The sequence below is a fragment of the Notothenia rossii genome (genome assembly GCF_949606895.1).
Source record: "Notothenia rossii genome assembly, chromosome: 1".
NCBI lineage: Eukaryota > Metazoa > Chordata > Actinopteri > Perciformes > Nototheniidae > Notothenia > Notothenia rossii.
Window position 1 is genome coordinate 25,596,187 of NC_136912.1, and position 24,784 is coordinate 25,620,970.

At 40.1% G+C, this 24,784-nt stretch overlaps 3 protein-coding genes across 6 annotated transcripts; 1 reads left to right on the forward strand and 2 right to left on the reverse strand.

The window, feature by feature from the left end:
* Window positions 1-135: 135 nt before the first annotated feature.
* tppp2 (tubulin polymerization-promoting protein family member 2) lies at window positions 136-4,291 on the forward strand. Its single transcript, XM_079677947.1, has 4 exons — window positions 136-297; window positions 1,225-1,416; window positions 1,947-2,094; window positions 2,614-4,291. The coding sequence occupies exons 2-4, from the start codon at window positions 1,226-1,228 to the stop codon at window positions 2,803-2,805; spliced, it is 531 nt and encodes a 176-aa protein (XP_079534073.1). The 5' UTR covers window positions 136-297; window position 1,225; the 3' UTR covers window positions 2,806-4,291.
* On the reverse strand, window positions 4,008-23,164 carry LOC307037141 (uncharacterized protein). Of its 4 annotated transcripts, none has more exons than XM_079677921.1 (6): window positions 23,153-23,164; window positions 22,473-22,598; window positions 22,304-22,378; window positions 22,062-22,136; window positions 21,334-21,408; window positions 4,008-5,841 (listed from the first exon to the last, which is right to left on the reverse strand). In XM_079677921.1, exons 2-6 carry the CDS (start codon window positions 22,536-22,538, stop codon window positions 5,830-5,832), a joined length of 303 nt encoding a protein of 100 aa, XP_079534047.1. In that variant the 5' UTR covers window positions 22,539-22,598; window positions 23,153-23,164; the 3' UTR covers window positions 4,008-5,829. The 4 variants fall into 4 exon arrangements, with proteins under 4 accessions (XP_079534047.1, XP_079534044.1, XP_079534045.1 ...); XM_079677918.1 differs by lacking the exon at window positions 4,008-5,841 and adding an exon at window positions 16,204-21,227; XM_079677919.1 differs by lacking the exons at window positions 4,008-5,841; window positions 22,062-22,136 and adding an exon at window positions 16,204-21,227.
* On the reverse strand, window positions 8,176-16,196 carry LOC307037115 (ecto-ADP-ribosyltransferase 4-like). Its single transcript, XM_079677885.1, has 3 exons — window positions 15,634-16,196; window positions 15,380-15,471; window positions 8,176-9,198 (listed from the first exon to the last, which is right to left on the reverse strand). Exons 2-3 carry the CDS (start codon window positions 15,452-15,454, stop codon window positions 8,464-8,466), a joined length of 810 nt encoding a protein of 269 aa, XP_079534011.1. The 5' UTR covers window positions 15,455-15,471; window positions 15,634-16,196; the 3' UTR covers window positions 8,176-8,463.
* Window positions 23,165-24,784: the final 1,620 nt, after the last annotated feature.

Consider the following 24,784-nt stretch of genomic DNA (forward strand, 5'->3'; position numbering starts at 1 on the left):
TATCCACGGAGTCTGTGCTCAGTGCGAGGAGCTAATAAGAGCTGAGTGCCCATGATGTCATTGTGCTGGTCGGTACTCTCTCCCTCCCCCCTCCCCCTTCCCTCTCTCCTATTCCCTCTCTGTATCTCTCCATCTGTGACGTCATTGTGAGAAAGCCTGGGAGTGGCAGGAGGAAGTAGCGGAAGAGAAGAAAGAAGAAGAAGAAGAAGGAGGAGGAAGACGAAGAGGTCGAGCAGCTGTACGCGAATCAGGATTTCCCTGAATATTTTGAGAGCATCCTTCCATTCACGGCAGCAGGTACGCTTTACTCTCTCTTTTCAGCATCACCGTTCAGAGCAGCTAATAAAACAACACGGCAATTTTAATGGCAGCAAAAACAAATGAGCATGACTAAATATTTAACAGATGCACTAGATGTCTTATTTCATGCCTCAGGAATGACAATCAATTTGTTATATTTCTGAGGAATTTTTTTTAGATGCAGTAAATCTAATAATAACATAATATTAGATTTTCAAAAAGAGTCAATGTAATTTACAAAGTACATAAAACGATGCCAAAATGCCAAACTGAACCTCAGTGACATTTACGAACATGTTTTATATTTATTGAACTAAAGGTCAAATGTTTTTTTATTTCTGCATACATCTGTTTTTTATCTCTGTTTATTGCTCAACCTAACCAAATGTAAATCGTAAATATTAGCAAAAAGCAGATACAAGTTATGGACAAGTATGTGTCGGTGTGCGATTGACTGTATGTGAGAGAAGAGGAGAACAGAAAGAGAAGGAACATGTTCAGAATGAACAGCAGAGGAGCCATTTGGAAATTGAGTTGATTTAATGAAATTGGCCTGAGAGCCGCTTGAGTAACACGATCATGAATGATGGATGTGAAAGTGTGTCTGCGTTTATTGTGTATGTGTGTGTGTGTGTGTGTGTGTGTGTGTGTGTGTGTGTGTGTGTGTGTGTGTGTGTGTGTGTGTGTGAGAGAGAGAGAGAGTGAAACGTTCGCTTAAACTGACCTTAATGGAAGCCATTTCTTGGCAAGCTGACTACCAATCAGCTAATTCAGTCATCATGAATTTATGTTCTTTAATTTTACAAAATGTCCTCACAAGGATAGGAAGTGAAAATCAGCTACGTTAGGGCGTTTTCTCATCTTTTTTATGAGCTTTTTATACTGATATGTGAACATTATGTATTTTGTATGTGTATTTGTCAGTATGGCTGAGGGCACAGTGTCAGTAGCAGAGGTGGAGACCGCCTTCCAGAAGTTTGCGGTCCATGGAGACAGTAAGGCCACAGGGAAAGAGATGAACGGCAAAAACTTTGTTAAGCTCTGCAAGGACTGCAAAATCATCGATGGCAAGAACGTCACCACAACAGATGTTGACATCGTTTTCAGCAAAAACAAGTACGATTTCAGTCAAGCCCAACTATGCATAGCTAAAACAGCCAAGATGTGCATATGCCAGCATGAACTTCAAAAAAATATGCAGTCACTAATTTGTTTTGTTACTAAAACAAATGCATCTATACTAATCTTAGCATGCTAAGAAAGATGGTAGTTTTGGTCATAAACCAAACTATGGAGCAAATACAAATATGTACCTGATGACCCCAGGATGCTGGATGGGAGGTGGGATATCATCAAAGTCAATTCATCCTCTCGACACCATGTTTATACTACATTTCATGGGAATCCATTAAATGTTAAATAAAAGCATTTCACAAAACCCCTGCATGTTAACCTCATTGGTGGTGCAGAGGAAACAGTCAGGGGGTCATCGATTGATCCTCTTGGCAATATGAGTATCTATAGCTACTGTAGCCCCGTTCCTTTATAGCCTAATGGCGTTTTAATAATAGGCACAACACATGATTTATATCATTTTGTTACTTTAATTTAGAAAACTTTTGGAAACCTGTTTTTTGTTTCCTCAGGGCCAAGTCAGCTCGTGTAATCACATTTGAGCAGTTCAACCAGGCCCTGACAGAGTTGGCTCCCAAACGTTTTAAAGGGAAAGAGGAGTCTCTTCAGCAGCTCTATAGTCTCATTGTTGGCAAGGAGCCTGCCAACATCGGAGTCACTGTGAGTATTTAATCAAATCTAACCTCCACACACCTCACCTTTCAACAATGCAACTGCCTACGTTGCTTTCTTGACACAACCCCCACTAAAATAAACAACCAACAAATTAAGTAAGTTTAAGGTAATAAACTAGAAGGACTTCAATCTTTGTTTATGAAGTTTACATATCTTACCAGATCTGTGCCATGGCAAAAACAGTAATGTACATTGTTTTCTGCTGGAGCCATTATTGGTTAAACCACTGAACGGTGCCAAAGCAATATAACAATATAATTTGGTTATTTTGACACTTTATAAATATTGCAATTTGAAATGTGTCTTTAGGGTGACTTACAAAATCTGTCCAGGGACTACAGATGAAAGATAGCCTCTTGGCTAACTCTGGCACATTTACAGAAATGTTGATTCATGTGCACTGTCCTTGTTAAACAAATGAATAAATAAAATAAATGAATAGAAAAGCGCATGTGTTGTGTTTGATTGAAATTACCACTTTGTTAACTCTTATATTGTTTTTAGAAAGTGGCAAAGGCAGCAGCAGTGGACAGACTGACCGACACCACAAAGTACACTGGAGCACACAAGGAACGGTTTGACGAGTCAGGCAAAGGAAAAGGAAAGGTCGGGCGTGCGGACGTCCCAGACGACAGTGGCTACGTGGGGGCCTACAAGGGCAGCGGCAGTTATGATGAAAAAGTGAAGGACGCATAATTATGCTGACACATTATGGAAACATTGTTCAATAACTGAAAATCAGGAGATGTTAAAGAAACATTATATTTTTTAAGAAGGGAACAAATATACTGTAGTTTTTTGGGCCTTTTGCAATTATAATACTTATTGGGTCCGTAAAAACAAAACTATATATAATTGGAGTTTCAAGGTTTTCACAAGTGACAACCAGGATGAATAACTTAAAGACATGATTTCCTGAAAATAATTTGAAGATATTCAAAATACTATGCCGTAAGTACACACATGTTTAATGAGATGAAGCATGAATATGTGATAGTGTTCTGTACACGATGATACTACAGGGATCAAAAGATAAAACTGTACTTCTAATCAAGCATGCTTTATAGAAACTTCGTGCCTTAGTATTGATGTAGCCGCTAGCATGAATGCTTTGCTATACAGCAATGTGCTGCTATTCCCACTTAGCTTGATGTAATGGACGTAACCTTTGCTGGTTTCAAGAAACCACACTTGCTAAGCTTATCACGTAGCTACAGGAACAAAACACTCCCAAATATTCATGATATATACATATATTTAAATGACAACTACATTAACAAGAGAAACATGTAATCATACTGAGCTGATGAAGCTACGGTACAGGATACATCATGTTTAATCCATTTATGTTTTTCTTAGTGACAACATTATGCTGTGATTGTTGATGCTCATATAACGTATCTTTTCATGCAATTTTATTTTCCTCCAAGGTCATGTAAGGTTGAAAGATGTGTTATAATAGAAGTGAATGTGAGAATCTTAAGAGTCATACATTGTAAGAGTATACATTTTATGAATCCTCTCAAACCACATTTAAGATCCTGGAGCTTTTAAAGTGTACACTGGTTTCTAAGCAAGTGTACAATTTAAACTGTGTGCTATTATACATATTTTACATACCTCTGCCATACATGACATTCATATACTGTAGACGTATCAAAGTGAAATATTTTTGTTTTTTTTAACAATCTTTGTGAGCTTATATACTACACAATACACTTAAGCAAACGGAAAACAACAGGAGTGGATTAACATTTTTTTTTTGTAAATATTACCAGTGACTAACCCTGACTTAAAGCTTGCCGGCTGATTTCAAAAGATAACTGGGATACCATTTCACAACACAATGGGCCCTTGTAGAACAACAAACACTCAATATTCACTTTTCTTCTGGGCCCACCTTGTCATATCATACTGATGGCATTTATGAAGGATCCTGAGAAACCTTTTTAATGCTCTTGTATGATGCACATGTTTTAAAAAAATGGCTTACCTCCTCCATGTCTCACACAATAGGCCTGAGCTGATAAGTATCACCTGGGTTTTGTGCCATTGAACACCATAATAAACTGTATTCTCTTCATTTCCATGCTCAACTCATGCACTATCACTGCATATAATCACTGTGATCTTAATACATAATGAAGAAATAATCAAATAAAGAATGGAATATAGTAGAACATTTGTGGAGCAATCACTTGTGTTTTTTCATGTAAACATAAATTATCACCTTATAAAGTTGATATGGTAAAATTACTTGTTGCACATCCAGCATATTTTAATTACAAATATTAAGCATATGGAGTTGTGTTTATCTCCTACTGTATGACCCAAAGGGCATATTTTGCTTTCAATCCCAAACAGCTTCTTCCCAGTCCTGCCATGATTGACAGAAAGATGTACCATACACACATGATTGGAAACACTGGTGTTAACTTAACTAAACAGGGGCCTTCTTTGATCCAGTGCCATCAGTTTCCAATAGGTGCAGAAGGATAATGCAACAGGCTTATCATAGCCATCAAACTAAATGATCCTATTCGCCAACACCTTTGACCTTATAACTATATACACAGGCTCTCTAAATACAATCTTTAGACGACTTTGATACACACTGGGGAGCTTATCAGGATGGTCCTGCAGCACATACCAACAAAGTGGGTATGGGAGAGGAAGAAAACCAGTGCGATGTCAGTTTACTAGACTCAGAGATGTCCCCACCCACTTGGAAATACAAAAGACGAGCACCATCCTTTACAAGCTGTCATTGTTATTACATTACATTACATTGCATTTAGCTGACGCTTTTATCCAAAGCGACTTACAATAAGTACATTCGACCAGGAAAATACAACCTTGAAGATAACAGAATCATATAAGTACATCAGGTTTCATAGAGCCAAACATTTCAAGTGCTACTCAACTGGCTATAGATAAGCCAGTCCTTTATTAGTATATAAGTGCTTTGTTAGTAATTATATCGCTCGAATTGGAGTCGAAAGAGATGAGTTCTCAGTCTGCGTCGGAAGATGAGCAAGCTATCTGCTGTCCTGATTTCAATGGGGAGCTCATTCCACCATTTTGGAGCCAGGATAGCAAACACACGTGTTTTTGCTGATTGGAACTTGGGTCCCCCTCGCAGTGCGGGTGCAGCGAGCTGTTTGGCCGATGCAGAGCGGAGTGCACGTGCTGGGGTGTACGGTTTAACCATGTCCTGGATGTAGGAAGGGCCAGATCCATTCGCAGCATGGTACGCAAGTACCAGTGTCTTGAAGTGGATTCTAACAGTTACTGGAAGCAAGTGAAGGGAGCGGAGGATCGGCGTGGTGTGGGAGAATTTTGGAAGGTTGAAGACCAGACGAGCCACTGCATTCTGGATGAGCTGCAGAGGTCGGATGGCACATGCAGGTGGACCAGCCAGGAGGGAGTTGCAGTAGTCTAGGCATGAGATGACGAGAGCCTGGACCAGAACCTGCGCTGATTTCTGGGTCAGGTGGGCACGTATCCTCCTGATGTTGTAAAACGTGTATCTGCAGCAGCGGGTTGTAGCAGCAATGTTTGCAGTGAAGGACAGTTTGTTATCTAGGATCACACCCAGATTCCTTGCAGTCTGAGTCGGGGAAACAACAGAGGTGCCGATGTTGATTGTTAGGTCAAGAGTGGGACAATCTTTTCCCGGAAGGAAAAGCAGTTCAGTCTTGTTCACACAGGCTCACACAGTCACCCCGCTGTCTGATGAAGAAGGAAAGTGGTAACATACAGTAATACTATTTTTAATTATTATGATTATGGTGGGCTTTTCTTTAGGGGCTAAAACAAGATTTGATGTATCCCCGGTCCACAGCGGGGGTTAGGGGAGACCGTCACACACACACACACACACACACACACACACACACACACACACACACACACACACACACACACACACACACACACACACACACACACACACACACACACACACACACACACACACACACACACACACACACACACACACACACACACACACACACACACACACACACACACACACACACACACACACACACTTGGGGCAGGCCCACCTGTCAGTTTAATGCATACTAATGAATGTGATTGAAACAGCATTTATTTATTTTTTATTATACATCATAAGGTGCAACAATGGAGGCTTTTCACACCTGTGAATACACATCACCCCCCTCCTATCGAGGGATCTCACACCTACTTGGGATATCACACCTTGAGATCTCACACCTCGATCACAGGGGAGGCGGGACTTAGCTCATTTGCATAATTTGGGGAGGTGTGACCTGTCACTTTTTTATGCATACTAATGTGTTGGAAGCGGGATGAATATTACTACTGTGGTATCTGGAGCATTCGACCAATCACAAACATGGAGAAGCGTACTGACAGCGCAGCGTCATACTTCCTGAATGAAAAGTCAACTATAATATTAGTCAAATATGAAGAAGTTAAACTTTAAACACCCATGACTTAAATACTTTATCCAGGATAAAAGCCACATAGTTGCACCTGCAAGGTGAATACAGCTGGTAAAAGAAAAAGTGTTTGAATGCGTACATTAACAGGTTTATGATATCACTGCCCCGTCTAAGACACGAGTGGATCTGACTTTAATTACATTTGACTCGAGTGTTTCGTCAACTTAATGTGTTGCTTAAAATAATACTTCTGCATACAGTATGTGACACTGTGAGTGTTGCACGGCCAGATACGGCTCAGCTGACTCAGATAAGGAAATATATGATACATTATGATGTGATATGAATAATAATGGGACACATCTGTAGGCTACGTAATGTTACTTTGATCCGGTTACTTATGTTGTGGAAGATATTTAATTAAGCTTTCTTAACATAATAGTATAATAATAGTTATAATAGTCTGATTGCTCTGAAGATGGGAGGTGATATGGTCAGCAGGCGTGGTGCTTTCACTGTGTTGATCTCTTATCCTGGTACCTATCCTGCTTCGGAGCACAGACTAGGTTCCAGGATAAGTCACCATGGAGATCTAGCCTGCTAAAAAGAGAACCAGCTTCATAGGACCGGAAACCAAGAGTTTTCCCCGAAGTTAGCCGGCTAAGCGAAAATCCTGCTTCGTAGTATAGCCCCCAGCTTTGCGAAAGCTGACATACCAACAGATCACACCTTCTTTATTTACATACAAAAATATCATGTTAAAATATATATTTTATAATGTGACTGTAAAAAACGCTTTTTGCCACCAGCTGATAGGGTTAGGGTGTAAATGTTAGAGTAAAAAATGTTAATAAAACATGACACAAAACAATTAGAACAGAAGTCACAATATTGGATTTTTGGCAGTTTAATGAGTATTAAACAGAAGCAGTTATTTTAGGTTTCTTTTTGAAAATTACAAAAATACAGGTCTTAAAAGTATCTTAGTAATTGGACAAAGAAAATATACCACATTGCTGGAGAAGTGGATTAAACAAGTCTACAATGATTGAACAAAGCCTGAGCATTACAATTAAGCAGTCATGTTTAACACTGTGTCCAAGTTCTGATTGGTCAGCAGGCGTGGTGCTTTAACCGTGTTGATCTCTTATCCTGGAACCTATCCTGCTTCGAAGCACAGACTAGGTTCCAGGATAAGTCACCATGGAGATCTAGCCCGCTAAAAAGTGAACCAGCTTCGTAGTACCGGAAATCCCAGAAGTTATCTTGCTAAACGAAAATCCTGCTTCGTAGTATACCCCCCAGGTTAGCCGCACGGTATAAGTTACCATGGAGATCTAGCCTGCTAAAAAGAGAAGCAGCTTCGTAGGACCGGAAACCCAGAGTTTTCCCTGAAGTTAGCCGGCTAAGCGAAAATCCTGCTTCGTAGTATACCCCCCAGCGTTGCCAAAGCTGACATACCAACAGATCACACCTTCTTTATTTACATACAAAAATAACATGTTAAAATATATATTTTATAATGTGACTGTAAAAAACGCTTTTTACTACCAGCTGATAGGGTTAGGGTGTAAATGTTAGAGGAAACATTTTAATAAAACATGACAAAACAATTAGAACAGAAGTCACAATATTGGATTTTTGGCAGTTTAATGAGTAGTATTAAACAGAAGCAGTTATTTTAGGTTTCTTCTTGACAATTACAACAATACAAGTCTTAAAAGTATCTTAGTAATTGGACAAAGAAAATATACCACATTGCTGGAGAAGTGGATTAAACAAATCTACAATGATTGAACAAAGCCTGAGCATTACAATTAAGCAGCCATGTTTAACATTGTGTAACTCATTCATTTATGAAAAGATAGTTAGAAGGTTTAAAGATGGACATCGCATTTTCCATTTTTGGACCAATACAGCTTCATTTCAAATGCACAACATTGCAGTTCAGAGAGCTCTTGGTCCCTGCACTCACCAAGACAAAGACAACTTCACAATCCCCCAGACCTTGAATTTTGTCCCGACCTTTGATTATCTCAGTTATCTTGAATGTCTCATAGGGAGGAATGAGAACCTCTGCCTCATGATCATTTAGGAGTGGATACTTTTTCAGAGATGCGCCTAAACAGGTCTTAATTTTGAAGCAGGTCTCACTACCGAAGCGCGTCAAATATGGTTTGTAAGATGTTGAGGTAAAGAAGCCAAACCGAATTATTTGGTTGACTTTGCCAGTAAATATATATTTGGTTCGTCTGAAAGTAGAGTGACAGTAGTCGTTGTTATTCAAGATCTGTATGGCAGATGTCAGCAGGTAATGTAAATAGTGGTATTTGAATAAGGAGAGATAGGACCTCCCTTTTGTCCGGACTGCAGTATTAAATTCCTCGTAAACATTGTTAGCTGTGTAAACACAGATTGCACTAATGTGATCTATGGTTAGAGCCTTATCCTCTCTCTGATTAAATTTCTTTTTTGCACAAGATTGTGCCGCACTCCAGTGTTTTCCAAAATGTTTCTCAGATTTTTCTTCTGGAAGGAATTTGTCCTTCACAATTGTCATCATTTGTTCATTGCAGCCAAAATACATGTCATCAACCGAATCTTCAACCATGCTCAATGGGATGTTGGCTTCTCGCAGAGTGAAGTTAAAACTTATCTAAAATGGGAAAAGAGAGGAGAACTTTGTTACAATCTTTAAAAAAAAGTTTTGTGGTGGATGTTATTGCGTTGTGATGCCACACCCACCATCACATATTTGATTGAGTGAACCTAAATCAGTGAATAATGGTAAGTAACACAGGGTTCCCACGCTTGCCTTGAAAAAAATGTCCACGCTACCACCTGATTTTCCAGGTACCATATTAAGTGATGATCGATAGGCCCCTGAAGCTTTCCGCCCCCATCCGCGCCCCCCCTCCCCTCACACACACAACCCCCTAGGACACCTGAATACTGACTTGATTTGAAAGATGTGCCAGTCAAGTCTACATTGTAAATGCTTAGATATTATGTCTTATTGATAATATCAATGCATGAAATAATGCAACAAGCTGTAGATGAACAACAATTTATTGAACTGGAACTTTGAAACACATGAGCACTGGGATTTATATATGTTCTCTCTTCCACTCCTCTCCTATCTCATCCTGTCCTCTTCTCTCCACACCTCCCCTCTTGTGTCCGCTCCTGTCTTCTCTTCCTACTCTTCTCAACTCCTCTCCACTCTTCTCCCTTTTCCTCTGTCATCCTCTACTCTCTTATCCCCCTCTTCTTCTCCTCTTTCATCTTCACCCCTCTTCTCTTCCTCCTCCCTCTTTCCTTCTGTGCCCTCCTGGCTCCTCCCCCTCTCCACTCCTCTTCCTCCTCCTCTCTACAGTCTGAAAATCTGAAACAGAATGATATTTTTGAGTTAAAATTGGTCATCTCCATAAGCTAAAATGGTGTTATATTTGTCTTTAGGAGGGTGACCAATAAATATTACAATCTTTCATACATCCATAAAGGCTATTGCGCATACCTCATTGCTTTAACTTATTGACAGACTCTTGCAGCTCTTTCAGGGCTTTGTCTAGAGCTGCCACCTCTTCCTTTTTATCAGCAACCCCTTTCCGATAGGCATTTGATTTTGACAGCAGTATAAAATCGTGCTTCTTCTCTGCCATGACTGCCATTTCATGTGCTTCTTTCTCCATTGTTTCAGCGCTAGTCATTACTTTTTGCCGCTTTGTTTTCACTTTCTGGATTTCCTGGGAGAGCTCCTTTCTTTTTTTCTCTTTAGTGGTTTGCTCTTTCAACTTCTTCTGGTCTTCCAGATACATCTCATATCTTGTCCTTGCTCCTCTGCAGTGTTGCTTGAGGTCTTTTGGAAGAGCTCCATCTGTGTGCCCAGCCATTGTGGTGGCTGTCCATTTCCAGCCGCCTCCTTGGGGATGTTTTCCCTTTGCCTGTTGTGTGGGCGTGGTGGCTGTCACTCTGGCTCCCGGCTCACCTGCTGTAATCAGCTGTTCACCCTCACACCTGATTCTCATCAGCCATCTACAACGGCATATCAGCAGAGGCTCCACAACCTGTCGGCGCCAGATCGTTGTTAAACCACAGTGGTAAACCTCCAGGCTACTCAGCATTATCAGCTACCTTATTTCTGGATGTTCTGACGCTAACGTGTTTTCTTCCTGTGCTCCAGGATCATTCTCTGACCGCCGTGTTGTCGTCACCAGCCTCCACTTCCTCGCCACTCCTGCCGGATTATCCTTCCCGCACCTTTTGTTCACTAATAAACCCTTTTTGAACACTCTGCCGTGTCCTGCGTTTGGGTCCTCTCAGATATCGTAACAGCCATTGCATCGTGGACCAAGCGCATTGCTATTAGCATCTTCTCCTGTAGGTTTTCAACAAGCATAGCCTTGTTAACAGAGTACCCCCTTTCTACTGCAGCTTGTCCATGAGACAGCGTGAAGAGACATTGCATGATGTTCCACAGTTCTGCATACTCTTCTTTGCCACTGAGATATCTTCCAACGAATTCTTCAAGTCTGTAGCTGTAAACAAATTCTTGGAACTCTGCTTTGTGGTTTGTGTTGACATCGGGTGAGAATGCTTTATACTGAGAAAGGACTTTGTCACACTCAGTGGCAGGGCACCATCCAGCATTGAGGAGAACCTGAAGGAGTTTCTCAAACATTGCTGTTGTACTTTCGGTTTCCGTCACAATCATCACAGGGTCAAGGGACCTCATATGCCGCACATCTGGATACATGAGAGGACTTCTCTCCATAATTTTCTTGCAGGTCATTGCGAGTAAGGAGACACATTCTTTTTTGAACTCCACGATTTTCACTGGATTTTCCTCGAGCTTCTCAGATGCCTTCTGCAAAGCCTGCTTGGTTGAAAATCCTATGTCCAGGTGTTTGAGTGGGACATGGATTTGCTTCTCTTGGGGGTTCAGTTTAGTGAGCTGGAGAGGTGTCTTGATCTTTGCCAGCTCTTCTCTCTTGATAAAGCATGACAGCAGGCCTGTCAGGGTGCTTTGGAGCTCCTTTGCCAAGAATGGCACCATTGGGGCATCTGTCTGAAATACCTTCAAAAAAGGCTTCAGCTGTCTTGCAACAAAAGCGAAAAACTCAAGTTTAGCCAGGAAAAGAGGGTCTTCGGTTTCCTTCTTGACTGTCAAGTAGGACGCAGATGTTGGCACTTTACTCTTCGGAAGTTTCTTGTGGCTGTGGATGTACGCCATCACAGCTGGCCACACTTCGATTGCCCGCTCAGCAACTTGGAAGTCTTCAACCCATTGAGTGGCACAGAACTTCAGAGGAAATCTTGCCGTTTTATTCGGCTCACTGAAATCCTCTCGCCTTGCTGGCGAGTCATGGAACACCTGCCAAAGCGCTCTCAGCGCATCTCCGATTTTCCAACCTGTTTCCCTCTCTCCGGTCTGGAAACTTCCATGCACAACATGCAGACCACAACTTCCCAGGTTGATGAGCTTTGGTGCATCTGGGTCCTCTTTGCTCTTGTCCTCTTGGAATATTCTTAAGAACTTCCAATTCACTGTAGCCGTCCATCGATATTTGCAGGAGCTTCTTGGGGTCCAGAGGTGACAGGGATCTGTTGATACTCTCCAAGAGCTTCTCTGCCTGAGTGTGTCCTAAGAACTCTGAAGTGAAGTAACGCACAGCTACTTTCCCTTCGCGTTCACTCCAGTAGCGCAGAATGATATCCATCTGTTCTGTTTGTGTCACTTTGTTAAGGCATTCGTCAAAAGACACTACATGACACTTTGCTTTTCTTACGTCTTCGATCAGCTGCTCTTTAAAATGAGGATACAAGCCAAAACATATAAGGTAAGCCGATTTTGTTGCGCCAGATGTAAATTGTTTGGCAATTTTGCTGTTTGGGAACATCTGAGCAAAAGTGTTTGAAATGTCAGAGTTGGAATTGAACGAGAAGTGTGACCTGACCATCTTCATGACCCAGTGAAACTCTACTTCAAATACAGCTTGGCTTGAAAAAAATGTTTTCCCCTGAGCTCCAGAGCCTTTTTCCGTAGGCTGTTCACTGCTGGTACTGGGCACCTGACTGTCACTTTCGATATCCTGGCTTGTTGGACCGCTTCTTCCCTCTCCTGTTTTTGTAGTCAAGAAATCTGTCATTCTTCTTTCATTATTTAGCTGTCCAGCTAACTTGGTGTGGGTTTGTCCTTTTGAATGGCTCTTGAGGGAAGCGACCCCCATATTGCTGATGTCAAATGACTTGGGGCAAAACTTGCAATAAGCCTTGTGGACATCTCCTGGTACCTCTCCAATCCAGTCCTTGTATTGAGAGTCATCTTTCCAATGTGACTTGAATCTGCCGCGTGTCATTGTCACTCACTCCTGTAATGCATCACACATTTGAGATTATGAGTCTTACGTAGAAGGGGTAGTATGCCTACTCTTACTCTGTAAAAGCTTTTGTAAATCAAACTAATGAACCTAAAAGGGAAAACATAAGGCTGGTTCCCCTGTGGTTCCTCAGTACAACAACCCCACTAGTAAGCTTAGCTTAACAGTATAGATGTATAGAATCAGTCTAGGCATGATCAATGATTTTTCAAAAATGTCTCACCCCAAATGTTCCTATTTAGTAGTATCATTTTTTTTAAAGAAAAAAATGAAAAATCACAAATTAGCTAAAAGTAGATATAAGAATGAATGTTAAAAAATTGATCAATACTAGACTATTTATGTCAAATAGTATAGAAGTAATGTCACAGCCTAATGTGAAAATGTATTGGTAGTTAGCTCGCAATGCAAGCTAGCCAACACTAGCTAGTTAGTTAGCAAGCTGAATGTTGGCTAGCAAGATTGCACTGCATGTGCTTGCTAACCATCATTAACGAATCCAAATTCAAAACAAACTCCCCTAAATGTGGTGAATAACACGGTTTTAGGAAAAGTCAATGAAACGTAGAAGGGGTAGGTATGCCTACTCTTACTCTGTAAAATCTTTTGGAAATCAAACTAATGAACCTAAAAGGGAAAACATAAGGCTGGTTCCCCTGTGGTTCCTCAGTACAGCAACCCCACTAGTAAGCTTATCTTAACAGTATAGATGTATAGAATCAGTCTAGGCATGATCAATGGTTTTTCAAAAATGTCTCACCCCAAATCTTCCTATTTATTAGTATAATTGTTTTTAAGAAAAAAACGAAAAATCACAAAATAGCTAAAAGTAGATATAAGAATGAATGTTACAAAATGTATCAAGACTAGACTATTCATGTCAACTAGTATAGAACTAATGTCACAGCCTAATGTGAAAATGTATTTGTAGTTAGCTCGCAATGCAAGCTAGCCAACACTAGCTAGTTAGTTAGCAAACTGAATGTTGGCGAGCTAGATTGCACTCCATGTGCTTGCTAACCATCATTAACAAATCCAAATTCTAGCTAGTTAGCAAGATTGCACTGCTTACTAACTAACGTTGATAAACCCAAGTTTACCACAGTTAAAACACAGCTACTTACATTTGAGGATAAACTTGCATAAGAAGTTTCACTGTAGATGTCAAGGCTCCCGTGTTGGCTGGGAAAAGCATGTATTTGACCCTTCTATTGAGATCGCGAGTAACGTTATTATTCCTGAAGTCCACCAATCCGAAACTATACTTTTAAAGTCCATATCACCAAGTTGCCTGCATCAAATTCCAACATCCAATATACCATATAGGATGCCAAGAGCATGCTCTAATAATAATAATAATAATGGCTTTAATTTATAAAGCACTTCATATTTGCATTCAAATCCCGAAGTGCTAACATCGTAAAAAGAATAAAAAGCAATAAATAAAAATAAATAAGTAAAAAGAATAAAATAAGATAAAAGGGTGATAATAAATAAATAAAAGGTCTAGGGAAAGGCTCTATTGAAGAGGTGGGTTTTGAGGCCTTTTTTAAAAACCTCCACGGTCTCTGATGCTCTCATGTGGTCGGGGAGAGCGTTCCACAGACTGGGGGCAGCCGAGCAGAAGGCCCGGTCTCCCATGGTACGGAGCTTAGTCCTCGGGGGTTTGAGTTGCTGGAGCGGGTGGTCCGCACGGAGGTAAGGGGGGTGAGGAGTTCCTTGAGGTATGGAGGGGCTGTTCCATAGATACACTGGTGTGTGAGGACGGAGACCTTGAATTCGATCCAACATGAAAGCTCTACAACATGGGATCATCCATTTATATCTACAGTAAAAGCTGTTCACATGTAAAGGGTTTTTATAAAGTCATCTTAATTCTGTGCTCAGTAGTTTCATTTTATTACTATTTTACACCTCATCCAATAAAAATTTCCAGGACAACTGTTTCTATTTCCATGTAAGTGTTCACTTTTTGCTCAGTTTCCATGACTTTTCCATACCTGGAAAATGAAAAAATTAATTCCATGTTTTCCAGGTACCGTGGGAACCCTGTAACACTGCCATAGCACATGCTTACACTTGAGCAATATCCATGTTGCTGTAGTTTCTCAAGAATACAATATTAAGCAAAATAAATTGTATGTCCATTAACTAATAAGTTAATGCAAAATGCACTGTTAATGATCATTTGTTCCCTAACCTGTTCAGGTGCATAATAGAGGATTAATCAAAACAGATGCACAGATATTAAAAGCATAAACCACAGATCACTGCTTCCTCAAGTATCCTTAGGATAAAGATTTATGCTATCTTAAGCATTATTTTAACATTTCACTAAATCTCTTAATGAAGAACATATTTTCTAGTACTTTTGCACCCAAAAATCATGGTAAATATGTAAATATCTTTCCCTGCCATTCTTGGGAATGTCCACCCACTTCCACATGCTCAACTCACCGCCATGGAGTCAACAGGCATCACCCAGCATATGATTAGACCCAGTGTTGCAAAGATCCACATGTTGCCCTCCATCACTGCAGTCAGGAAATCTGTTGAATCCAAGCAGCTACTCAAAGCAAGTCACAAACAATGAGCTGCATCATCATTTGTACCAGTAACACATATAGGTTAGGACAGTGGCATGGCAAATGCAAAAAAACTATTTCAGAAAAAAAGTTATGATCAAATTATGATTTAAAATCTCAACTCACCAGCCTTAAGGATGGGAAGATGTTGTGCACTAGGTGAAGTCCTCAGGTCAAAGGTTTCAGACAACCGGCCCTCAGCATGTGTTCAGGACTCATAGAACTTTATATATTATACCTTGCCTTCGTGACAGGCAGGTCACACATTTTCACACTTACGCCCACATTCATACGTCTTAAGCGTATCGGAAAACTGTGTGGAGGTGTCAAAGAATTGGTGTGCCTGTAAATGAGTGTTTGTGTGGTGGACCACAGCAAACAAACATGTTATTCAAGCAGAGATTGCGAAACCGAAATTATGAAGCAGCTTTTGACAGCACACAGTGGCGCTGCCAGAGATTTTCTTTTGGGGGTGCTGTGGGGTAGCTTGACGTTTCATAGAGGGTGCTCAAACATGTAGGGTTTCCCATTAACGTACCGGGCTACAGTTGACTTTTCTACTGTAACACTCTCCACGCACAGTATACCCGCGACTGTTACAATGAAGGCTCAATATCAGCTCACGGCATATAGGTGTAGGCAGAGGTAAAGTGCGATTTTATCAGTGGGGGTGGTCCTAACCTTCTCTAGGGGGGCATGCTCCCCCGGGAAGATTAATTTTTTTTTTTTAAGTTAAATGCATCAATCTGGTGCACTTTGAGACGACATTTAGAGATCTATGGACACATCTCTAAATATGAAACATAACTGTAAACCGATTTTCTATTTCTTTATGGATATTTTAGAAATCACTCCCCTTTTAAACTGTATTCTTGTTTCATACCTGTTTTTCATTTATTCTCTTATTTTGTTATACCTATAATGATCATATAAACGTATGCCTCGGAAATACTGTTACGATTAGGGAAAAGGTAGGAACCAAATGCAGTTTAAAAAGGGAAGCGGGTTTAAAAATGTAACAAAAAGCGAGCTTTATTTACAAAAAAAAGCTGTTGACAATGAAAAATACTTAACAAAACCATGAATCCAAAGAGTAGGTAACACGAGGTAGAATCCAGACAAAACTAACCGTGACATACATGAAGGGTGGTAGGAAAGACAATGAACCGACCAGGAGCACATGGGAAGACTAAATACAAAGAAGGGTAATCACAGGACAAGACACAGCTGGGCAGGGGAGGCAGAAACACCAGGGCAACAGGTGAAAACAATCAGACAATCAGACACATGAGGGAAAACACCTCGACGGCATCTTCTGACGTGGCCCACGCGTTCATTGGCACGTGGGTGGCGCGCTTTGGGACCCCGACTGACCTCTCCTCTGACCGCGGCTCTCAGTTCACCTGGGAGCTCTGGAACGCTGTTGCCGAGGGTTTGGGGGTCAAGCTGCACCGCACCACCGCCTATCACCCCCAGGCTAAAGGCTTATGTGAGCGTTTCCACCGATCCACGGCAACTGGGTAGATAAGCTTCTGTGAGTTATGCTCTGCCTCAGGTGCGCAAAGAAGACCTGCAATCCTCGTTGACGGAGCTCGTGTATGGCCAGACGCTATGAGTCCCCGTGGTATTCATTCCGGCCCCCACGGTGCCCTGGTCTGCGGCCAGGCAGCGCTCCTCCCTTCTGGAGACCGCCGGGACATTCACACCCGTCACCACGTCACAGCACAGCAACCCAGCTTTCCGGGTGTCCCCCGGACTACGGTCGGCAGATTTTGTTTTCATTAGTTAGTTAATTAGGATTAAGCCTTCTCATATGTGCTCGTCCTCCTATGCCCCGTCCCCTGTCGGCGTGCCCTCGCCCTCGTTAATGCCCTTGCCCTCGCCAGCGGCCCCGCCCTCCTCGGCCCCTTTGGTCCTTACCCGGCGGGGTCGGGTGGTCCTTCCTCCCCGATGCGAGGATTTTGACTATTCTGGGGGGGCGTGTGTGGTGGGTTGACATAATTCACCCACGGAACTATGGGCGGGGGTATTGTTCCGCAAGGATATTTTAGTTTATAGCACTTCCGGTTTTTCAGGTGAGTGATTTCCCGGGCTTGAGTTGTTTACTTTCTGTTCCATGTATAATAAAAGACTAGCTTTGTCTTTTGACACACCACCTTTGACTCCCATCTCTCAGCACTACAATGGCCACATACTTTTGTCTATATACTGTAGAGTATGTGTTGTATCTTTTGCATTTATATACTTGGTTCTTTGTCTTGGAGATGTAAATGCTATTTTGTTAGTTTTGTAGTGTAGTATCAAAGTAGTTTTAAATGTATATAAATCATGCCTAACTTGTGTTTTTTTGTGTGACACGGGAATAACTTAAAATGTTTTATTATGTTTTGACATCAAAACATATTAAAACATTTAATTATACATATGTTACAAACAATTTGCACTTTTTCAATACATTCATGTAGTTTCTGAAGTTTAGATCTGTATATTCCTTGATTAACAAGGAGAGTGGTTATAAGGGGTTAATGATAAGATTACATTTATCTTTGTCAAAAAAGAGACTCTGGACTATATTTTTATGTTTCTAATAATGTGTAAGCACAGGAAAGTTTCATAACAGAGTTGTTCGCACAGCTTTCTTCACACCTTCATGTTCTATCATGCTCTCTTTCACACTTTAACCACACAGAGTTATATACTTCACATTCACACGATATAGCATGAAATATGTCAGTGTTCTTTTGGTGTGTCTCCAACACAATAACCTTTTCAATTAAGGCCAAATTGTAGATTAATTCAGTTTGAGGCTATTAAGAATGATGTTGATAAACTCAGTTTGTAGTCCTGCATTTTTTATTTGTTACAATCAGAGGCGACTCGTCACCTATTGTCAGCAGAAAGTAATTAATATAATAATTCCAAAAATATACAAAAGATATATATCTTAAAAATACATTTTAAGATCATGCTTAGTCATCTGATTCATCTCTACATTGCTGTTTTAGTCTCCGTTCTTCTGATTAGTGTCTACAGTGTGCCTATTGAGCCGTGTTGAGCAATGTGGGGCAAGCCCCTCTCTCTGGTGTCAAAATGAATGGGTGAAGTAAAAACTACACCACGCATGCTCAGAGTCTTTTTGTGTTCAATGTGTGCGGCATCCTCGGAGATGAGTGTCTGTGTTTTCCTTATATTTGAGTCATTCTATAGAAACGCACACTTTTCTGTCACCAGCCTTTGCAGAAAGCATACACTTTAAACATACTTTGTAGTCACATTTAATTTATATATTTGAATAATGTAAAATGTTCTTTGAACAATTATACCTATTTGAGCCAAGAATTGGGCAATATTTGTTTTTAATCATTTATATGAAATTCCAAGTACAAGAAAAGTGCTTGTCCCCAATGTCATGTATTAAGGTTTAGGGGCATATTTAGAGTTTACAAATATATTTCTCTCCAATTTTAAATGGAATAATGTATACACCACTATCACATTTATGAAGTGGATAACATAAAAAAATAAAATAGCAACTAAATATTATAAATAATATAATGGAAATAGCTGTCCCCTGGTGTCATGTCACTGGTGTTACCGCTTAACAAAAATCCCTATTCTGAAAAAAACCAAAGACTTGTGACATCACTTCCTACTTTCTACGTCCTACTTCCTGAAGAACTGTGAAGAAAGGTACGTTGTCAGTCTGCTGTCTTTTTTCAAATGTTGGAAATGTTCTCATTTATCTCATAATTTCATACGAGACATTTAGTTAGAGTCACTGGTATGACCAATTTTTTAAGAAGAGAAATGTAAAAAATATATAATACAAATTGATTAAATTACATATTTTAGTGAGCTTAGCATGATTAGCAACATGTGGTTTGAGGTACTGTAGCTGCCATTTTGTAAAATACACATTTCATGAAAATGGTCACTGGTGTTACCGTCACTGGTGTTACTGCTCCTCATGGTAACACCAGTGACGACCAGTAACACCAGTGACTATCTTGTGTAAATAAGCTTTAGTAAAAGCTTTTAAAGAAGTTGTTATGCATAAAGTATAACTCATTAGTACCCATTTCATGATCACAACTTCCTATTGTCATTGTTATTGTTCCTTTTGTCAGGTATGGCTAAATTAGTGGCAACGGAACACGCAGAGAAAGCTCTGGATGTCAGACCAGATGTCATCAAACACCACCACAGTGGGCAGTGGTGTGTTGTGCGATATGATGACCTGCCCTACCCAGGCATAATCCTGGAGGTGGAGGAGCACAATGTTAAAGTAAAGCAGGGCCGTATTCATGGAGTCAACATTGGGGGGGAACAAAAATTCAATAAAAATTTGAATACTAATTTCCTGCCACTCTAAAGAAAAATACATAAAAAAATCACTAACACATTGGATACTTTAAAACCTGTTTAACCCCATGCCCCTGCCCGTGGGGGCAAAACACAACAATAGTCACGAAACTGAGAAGCATCCTCAATGTGGGTGGGACAATTTGACGGTGGGTGTGGGCGGGCGGGGGACCTAACCTCCTCTAGGGGGGTCCGGGGGCATGCTCCCCCGGGAAGATTGTTTTTTAAATGTTGAATTTAAAAGCATCAATCTGGTGCACTTTGAGAGCAACATTAGGGACTAAATCTATGGATACATCTCAACAACACCCATGTGAAACAGAACTGAACAGATTTACTTTTTCTTTATGCATATTTTACAAATCACTCCCTTTTTAAACTGTAGTATGAGTTGGAATGATTTCATACCTGTTATTCTGTTATTCTCTTATTTTGTATAACTATAATGATCATATAAAGGTGTGCCTTGGAAATACTTGTTTTGCATCAATCTTGATACAGGGTACTTATTATATGTTATAGTTTGGATTCCTAAAGCTTTTAGTCTACTATCCCATCATTCAAGAGTGGTTTTCACAATAAGTAATGGTTTATTTTTTGCACGGACACTATCATTTACATTTTTTTACTATGTTCAAACTGAATTTACTTTAAAAACATCTATATTGATTCTGACTTTTTCTACATCCAACTCACAGGTTTATCATTGCTTTGAGAAAAAAGATTATTCATTTAACCATTTTTAGAAGCGAAGATATAGTCAATTGTTCTGCATCGCCCGTTGCCTTGTACTTTAGAAGCTGGCTTAAATTCCCACTCTCCTTCTGATCGCCTCGAAAAGCCAGACCTTGCCGCGCCAAGTACCTCACACCCTCAACAATCTTCATCAGATTTCTTCTTGCTTGTTGCTGCCGTCTTTCAAGCACACGTGAAAGTTGCACATTAGCAGGCTCTGGCTCCTGAATCCTAGTCATCACAGCTAATTTGTGACACTGGCTGTGTTTATGCACACTAAATTTCTCCAATGCCTTCTTCCAATTGTTATAACCAGTCTTCACAAACGCTAAATCTGCTTTTGACGCAAGCTTAGACTATTGTGCTGGAAAGTATTTAGCACAATAGAAACAGAGGACCCCTTTTACAGAGGGGCTGTAATGGAGCCATGTATGATCTTCAAACCACTTCTCCTGAAAGTAGAGTATTCTATTTGATAGGGTTTGACTGGGTATGACTTTCACATTTGGATGATTTGGGCAAAGTCCAAGCTCCTCCCCTTCCTTTCCTGTACCGTCATTTTTGCCTGCCTGGCTGCTCTCTCTCTCATTGTCAAACTCACTCTCCCTGCTTGATGGTATTATCTGAAATACATATGAGGATGATCTCATCTTAAATTAACATTAACATTAGACTGCTATGTTGTCATTATTCTGTCTTAACCATCAATATAGCTCCTTTCTGACTTACCTCCATGTCACCAGCGCACACTCTCCCTGTCTGGTCGACATGCTCACATTCTCTCTCTCCGTCTCTCTCTTTACTCTGAACACACCAGGGTGAACATGGAAGAAATATCAGTAAACTATTGACTAGAAAGGGTGTTGATACACATTATACATATGGGGGGACACAGGAGTCTGTACATTAAAGTGGACCTATCATGCTATATTTGAATAATATAGTGTAGGACCATACCTATATAAGGCATATTTATACTTTAAAAAAACAAACAAAAAAAACAGATCATGCATTTTAGCCATTCCTCATTTCGCTCAAATCAACACTGAGCCTGACATTTTGGATTCAATGAGAACAGCACCATCTTTTGGCCTTTTAAATGTACTACAGCTTCTACAGCTTCTCCAGCGCTTTAGAACGGCAAAGCAAGTGGCTGTCTCCTCCTGATTGGTGGAGTTGGCACAATAGCCGTAGTGCCACCGTCCTGACGGTGCTCAATCTGGATCCGTTTTTTTCAGATCCGTTGCAGCCACTTTTTTAGAGATTTGGGCACGGAGAAAAATAGAGAGGGTTGTGTTTTCTGACTCTTGGTGAGTTCCCTGACGCACCGGGGACACATATTCATGTTTAAAAGACGTACAAAGGTGCATTTTGCATGATAGGTCCCCTTTAACAATTAGACTGCTATGTTGACATTATTCTGTCTTAACCATCAATATAGCTCCTTTCTGGCTTACCTCCATGTAGCCAGCGCACACTCTCCCTGTATGGTCGCCATACTCACCTTCTCTCTCTCCCTCTCTCTCTTTACTCTGAACACACCAGAGTGAACATGGAAGAAATATCAGTAAACTATTGACAAGAAAGACTGTTGATACACATTATACATGGGGGGACACAGGAGTCTGTACATTAACATTAGACGGCTATGTTGTCATTATTCTGTCTTAACCATCAATATAGCTCCTTTCTGACTTACCTCCATGTCACCAGCGCACACTCTCCCTGTCTGGTCGCCATGCTCACATTCTCTCTCTCCCTCTCTCTCTTTACTCTGAACACACCAGAGTGAACATGGAAGAAATATTATCAGTAAACAAGCTATCTGACTGGTAACAATACTCACTTTCTCACTGCTCTTAACTTACTTTTTTTCTTTTCTGAGGCTGCCCAAAAAACTGTCTAATGTCACTGCCACCCTTCCTCTTGCTCATGCTTACAGCTTGACCTCTGCGATCTGCAGTTGCTGATGCGATGAATACGGGTCAGCAGCGCTGGATATAAGATAATTAAACATGTTTATTAGCAATTCTGAGCATTCTAAACCCAGCACAAGCTATGATGCACACTGCATACCTCCTGCGTGTGAGTATCTTTTAAATGCTTCTGACGATTATGAAATACTATTTCATAATAATTGTAGAGTATTTATTATTTAATTAATTCTGGCACCTTTGGTATTCCATAGGTGTCACACATCAACGTTTTAAATCTTTCCACACCCTACAAATTACAAAATAAAATAGAAATAATCCACATGAATAAATATCTATTGGATTACATCCAAAACGACACCGTCATTTTCCACATAGCTGACACTAGCCCGCCAAACCCTGGCTAACAACTGAAACCAGCTAGCCCACAGCTAGTTAGCTACTATTCCTGAAAAGTTCGGTTTTAACATCAGAACTACAAGTTACTTACACAAAGAAGCTAAACCGGAGGGTTCATTAACATTACTATTACGAAATAAAATAATATAGATTACTTTAGGGCTAACTAGAAAAGATACCAGAACTGATGGAGGGCAAATTAAAACATGACTGACCTGCTTGGAGCATCAAGCTAACTGAAGGTGGACTCAGACGTGCAACAGCGAAATACACCCCCGGGTACAAAATAAGGAACCAATTTACATATGAAAAGAAAAATCATTTTGGTGAAGTTCACAATAACAGAAAATATAGATTTTCAAGTATACAAATAAACAAAATAAAGAAGTCATAGAATAGCAATTTTATTTTTAATTAAAAATTAAAAAATTAAAACTTTTTTTTTTGGTGCTATTTATTGGGGGGGACATTTTGTGTGTATCTGAATATTGGGGGGGATGTGTCCCCCCCCCAATGTATATGGTGAATACGGCCCTGAAGTAAAGTGCATGCACCGGAACGGCATCAATAGATTCTTCTGGCCAAGCCCCAGAGAAGATGTGAACTGGTATGGGGATGATCAGATCATGTGCCTAATCCCAGAGCCGTTGGCAGTAAACAAGTGATCAGTTCAGATTGAACAGGAACTCTGGGAGTTCATAATGGGGCAGCTGGATAAAAACGAAGCCCCTGGTGTTACAGACATAAAGAGGACAGTTCCAAGTTAAGTTTCCCCCTTTAGTCCAGCAACATAGTAGTAGTAGCAGCCAATGGCACATGAGCTTGAGAATGTACTTTAATGGACATTTGAGTGATTTCCTGAGTAGTTTCCTGAGTAGTTCAAATGTGTTTTTAACTGTTGTTAAAGTTATTTGACTTAATGTCAGTGATAATCTTTGGTTTGTACTAAATACACAATTTTCTATCTCAAATAAGTAATTAATATTGAATAAAACAATCTTTAGTGTTCTTTGTGTCACTGGTGTTACTGTGTTTTTTTTCGGTCATATGAAATCAAAAGTGTCACATTTGACTTGTAAATTATTTTATATCAATTGAACTTTGCTTCATTCAAGAGTTAGGATGTTAAGGATACTATCATTACTTTTGTATGACTGTCCTTCAAATATTGTTATTATTATAGAAAATATATGATGGTGTTAATAAGCAAACGTCACACAATCACACTTTTCACAAACCTGATTAAAATAAATAAATACATAATCTCCTAATTTTCTGCATTATAATTATCCTACTGTGCCTCTGACTACAGTATATGTGCAGAATAGATTGTGAAAAAAACATTTATAAAAAGCCTTTAATATTGTTAAAGGTATGAAGTAACACCAGTGACAAAAAGATGGCACAAGCATTCTTTAAGTCAAAGTACATTTTAGTTTTTAATCATTAAGCTCTCATTTATGTGGATTCATAAAGTCAAAGGGTTAACCAATATTGTAACTTAAGTTTAAATGTAGGAAAATTAACTACTTTTTAAGACATGTTGCTATTCCAAAAGTGTGCGTTTCTGTAGAATGACTCATTTACAGTCTATGGTGTTTTGAGGCTGAAGCATTACGGTTGGTGTTATTGTTAAGTACTGCTTTGTGATGGTGCCCTTTACTCCATGTATTAGGAGCTGTGCGTGTTGTACAGTGTAGGTGTGTGTTGTACAGTGTGTAGGGGTGTGTTGTTGTAGGCTACAGTGCGTAGATGCGGCTGACAGACAGGTCTCAGTTGGTTTGGTGTCCTATGCTTACTTTTAATAGCCTACTTGTAAATAAAACTTTTGGCTCTGATTGTGTTAC

Bases quoted from the DNA above. Each gene is read 5' to 3' on its own strand.
- tppp2 (XM_079677947.1), top strand. From the start codon at position 1,226: ATGGCTGAGGGCACAGTGTCAGTAGCAGAGGTGGAGACCGCCTTCCAG. The intron at 1,417-1,946 runs GTACGATTTCAG...TTGTTTCCTCAG, and splicing joins ATCGTTTTCAGCAAAAACAA to GGCCAAGTCAGCTCGTGTAA. The intron at 2,095-2,613 runs GTGAGTATTTAA...TATTGTTTTTAG, and splicing joins CTGCCAACATCGGAGTCACT to AAAGTGGCAAAGGCAGCAGC.
- LOC307037115 (XM_079677885.1), bottom strand. From the start codon at position 15,454: ATGGAGGGCAACATGTGGATCTTTGCAACACTGGGTCTAATCATATGC. The intron at 9,199-15,379 runs GTGAGTTGAGCA...TTCCCATTTTAG, and splicing joins TGCCTGTTGACTCCATGGCG to ATAAGTTTTAACTTCACTCT.
- LOC307037141 (XM_079677918.1), bottom strand. From the start codon at position 22,538: ATGAGCAAGAGGAAGGGTGGCAGTGACATTAGACAGTTTTTTGGGCAG. The intron at 22,379-22,472 runs GTAAGTTAAGAG...TGGTGTGTTCAG, and splicing joins AGCCTCAGAAAAGAAAAAAA to AGTAAAGAGAGAGAGGGAGA. The intron at 21,228-21,333 runs GTAAGTCAGAAA...TATGTATTTCAG, and splicing joins TGTGCGCTGGTGACATGGAG to ATAATACCATCAAGCAGGGA.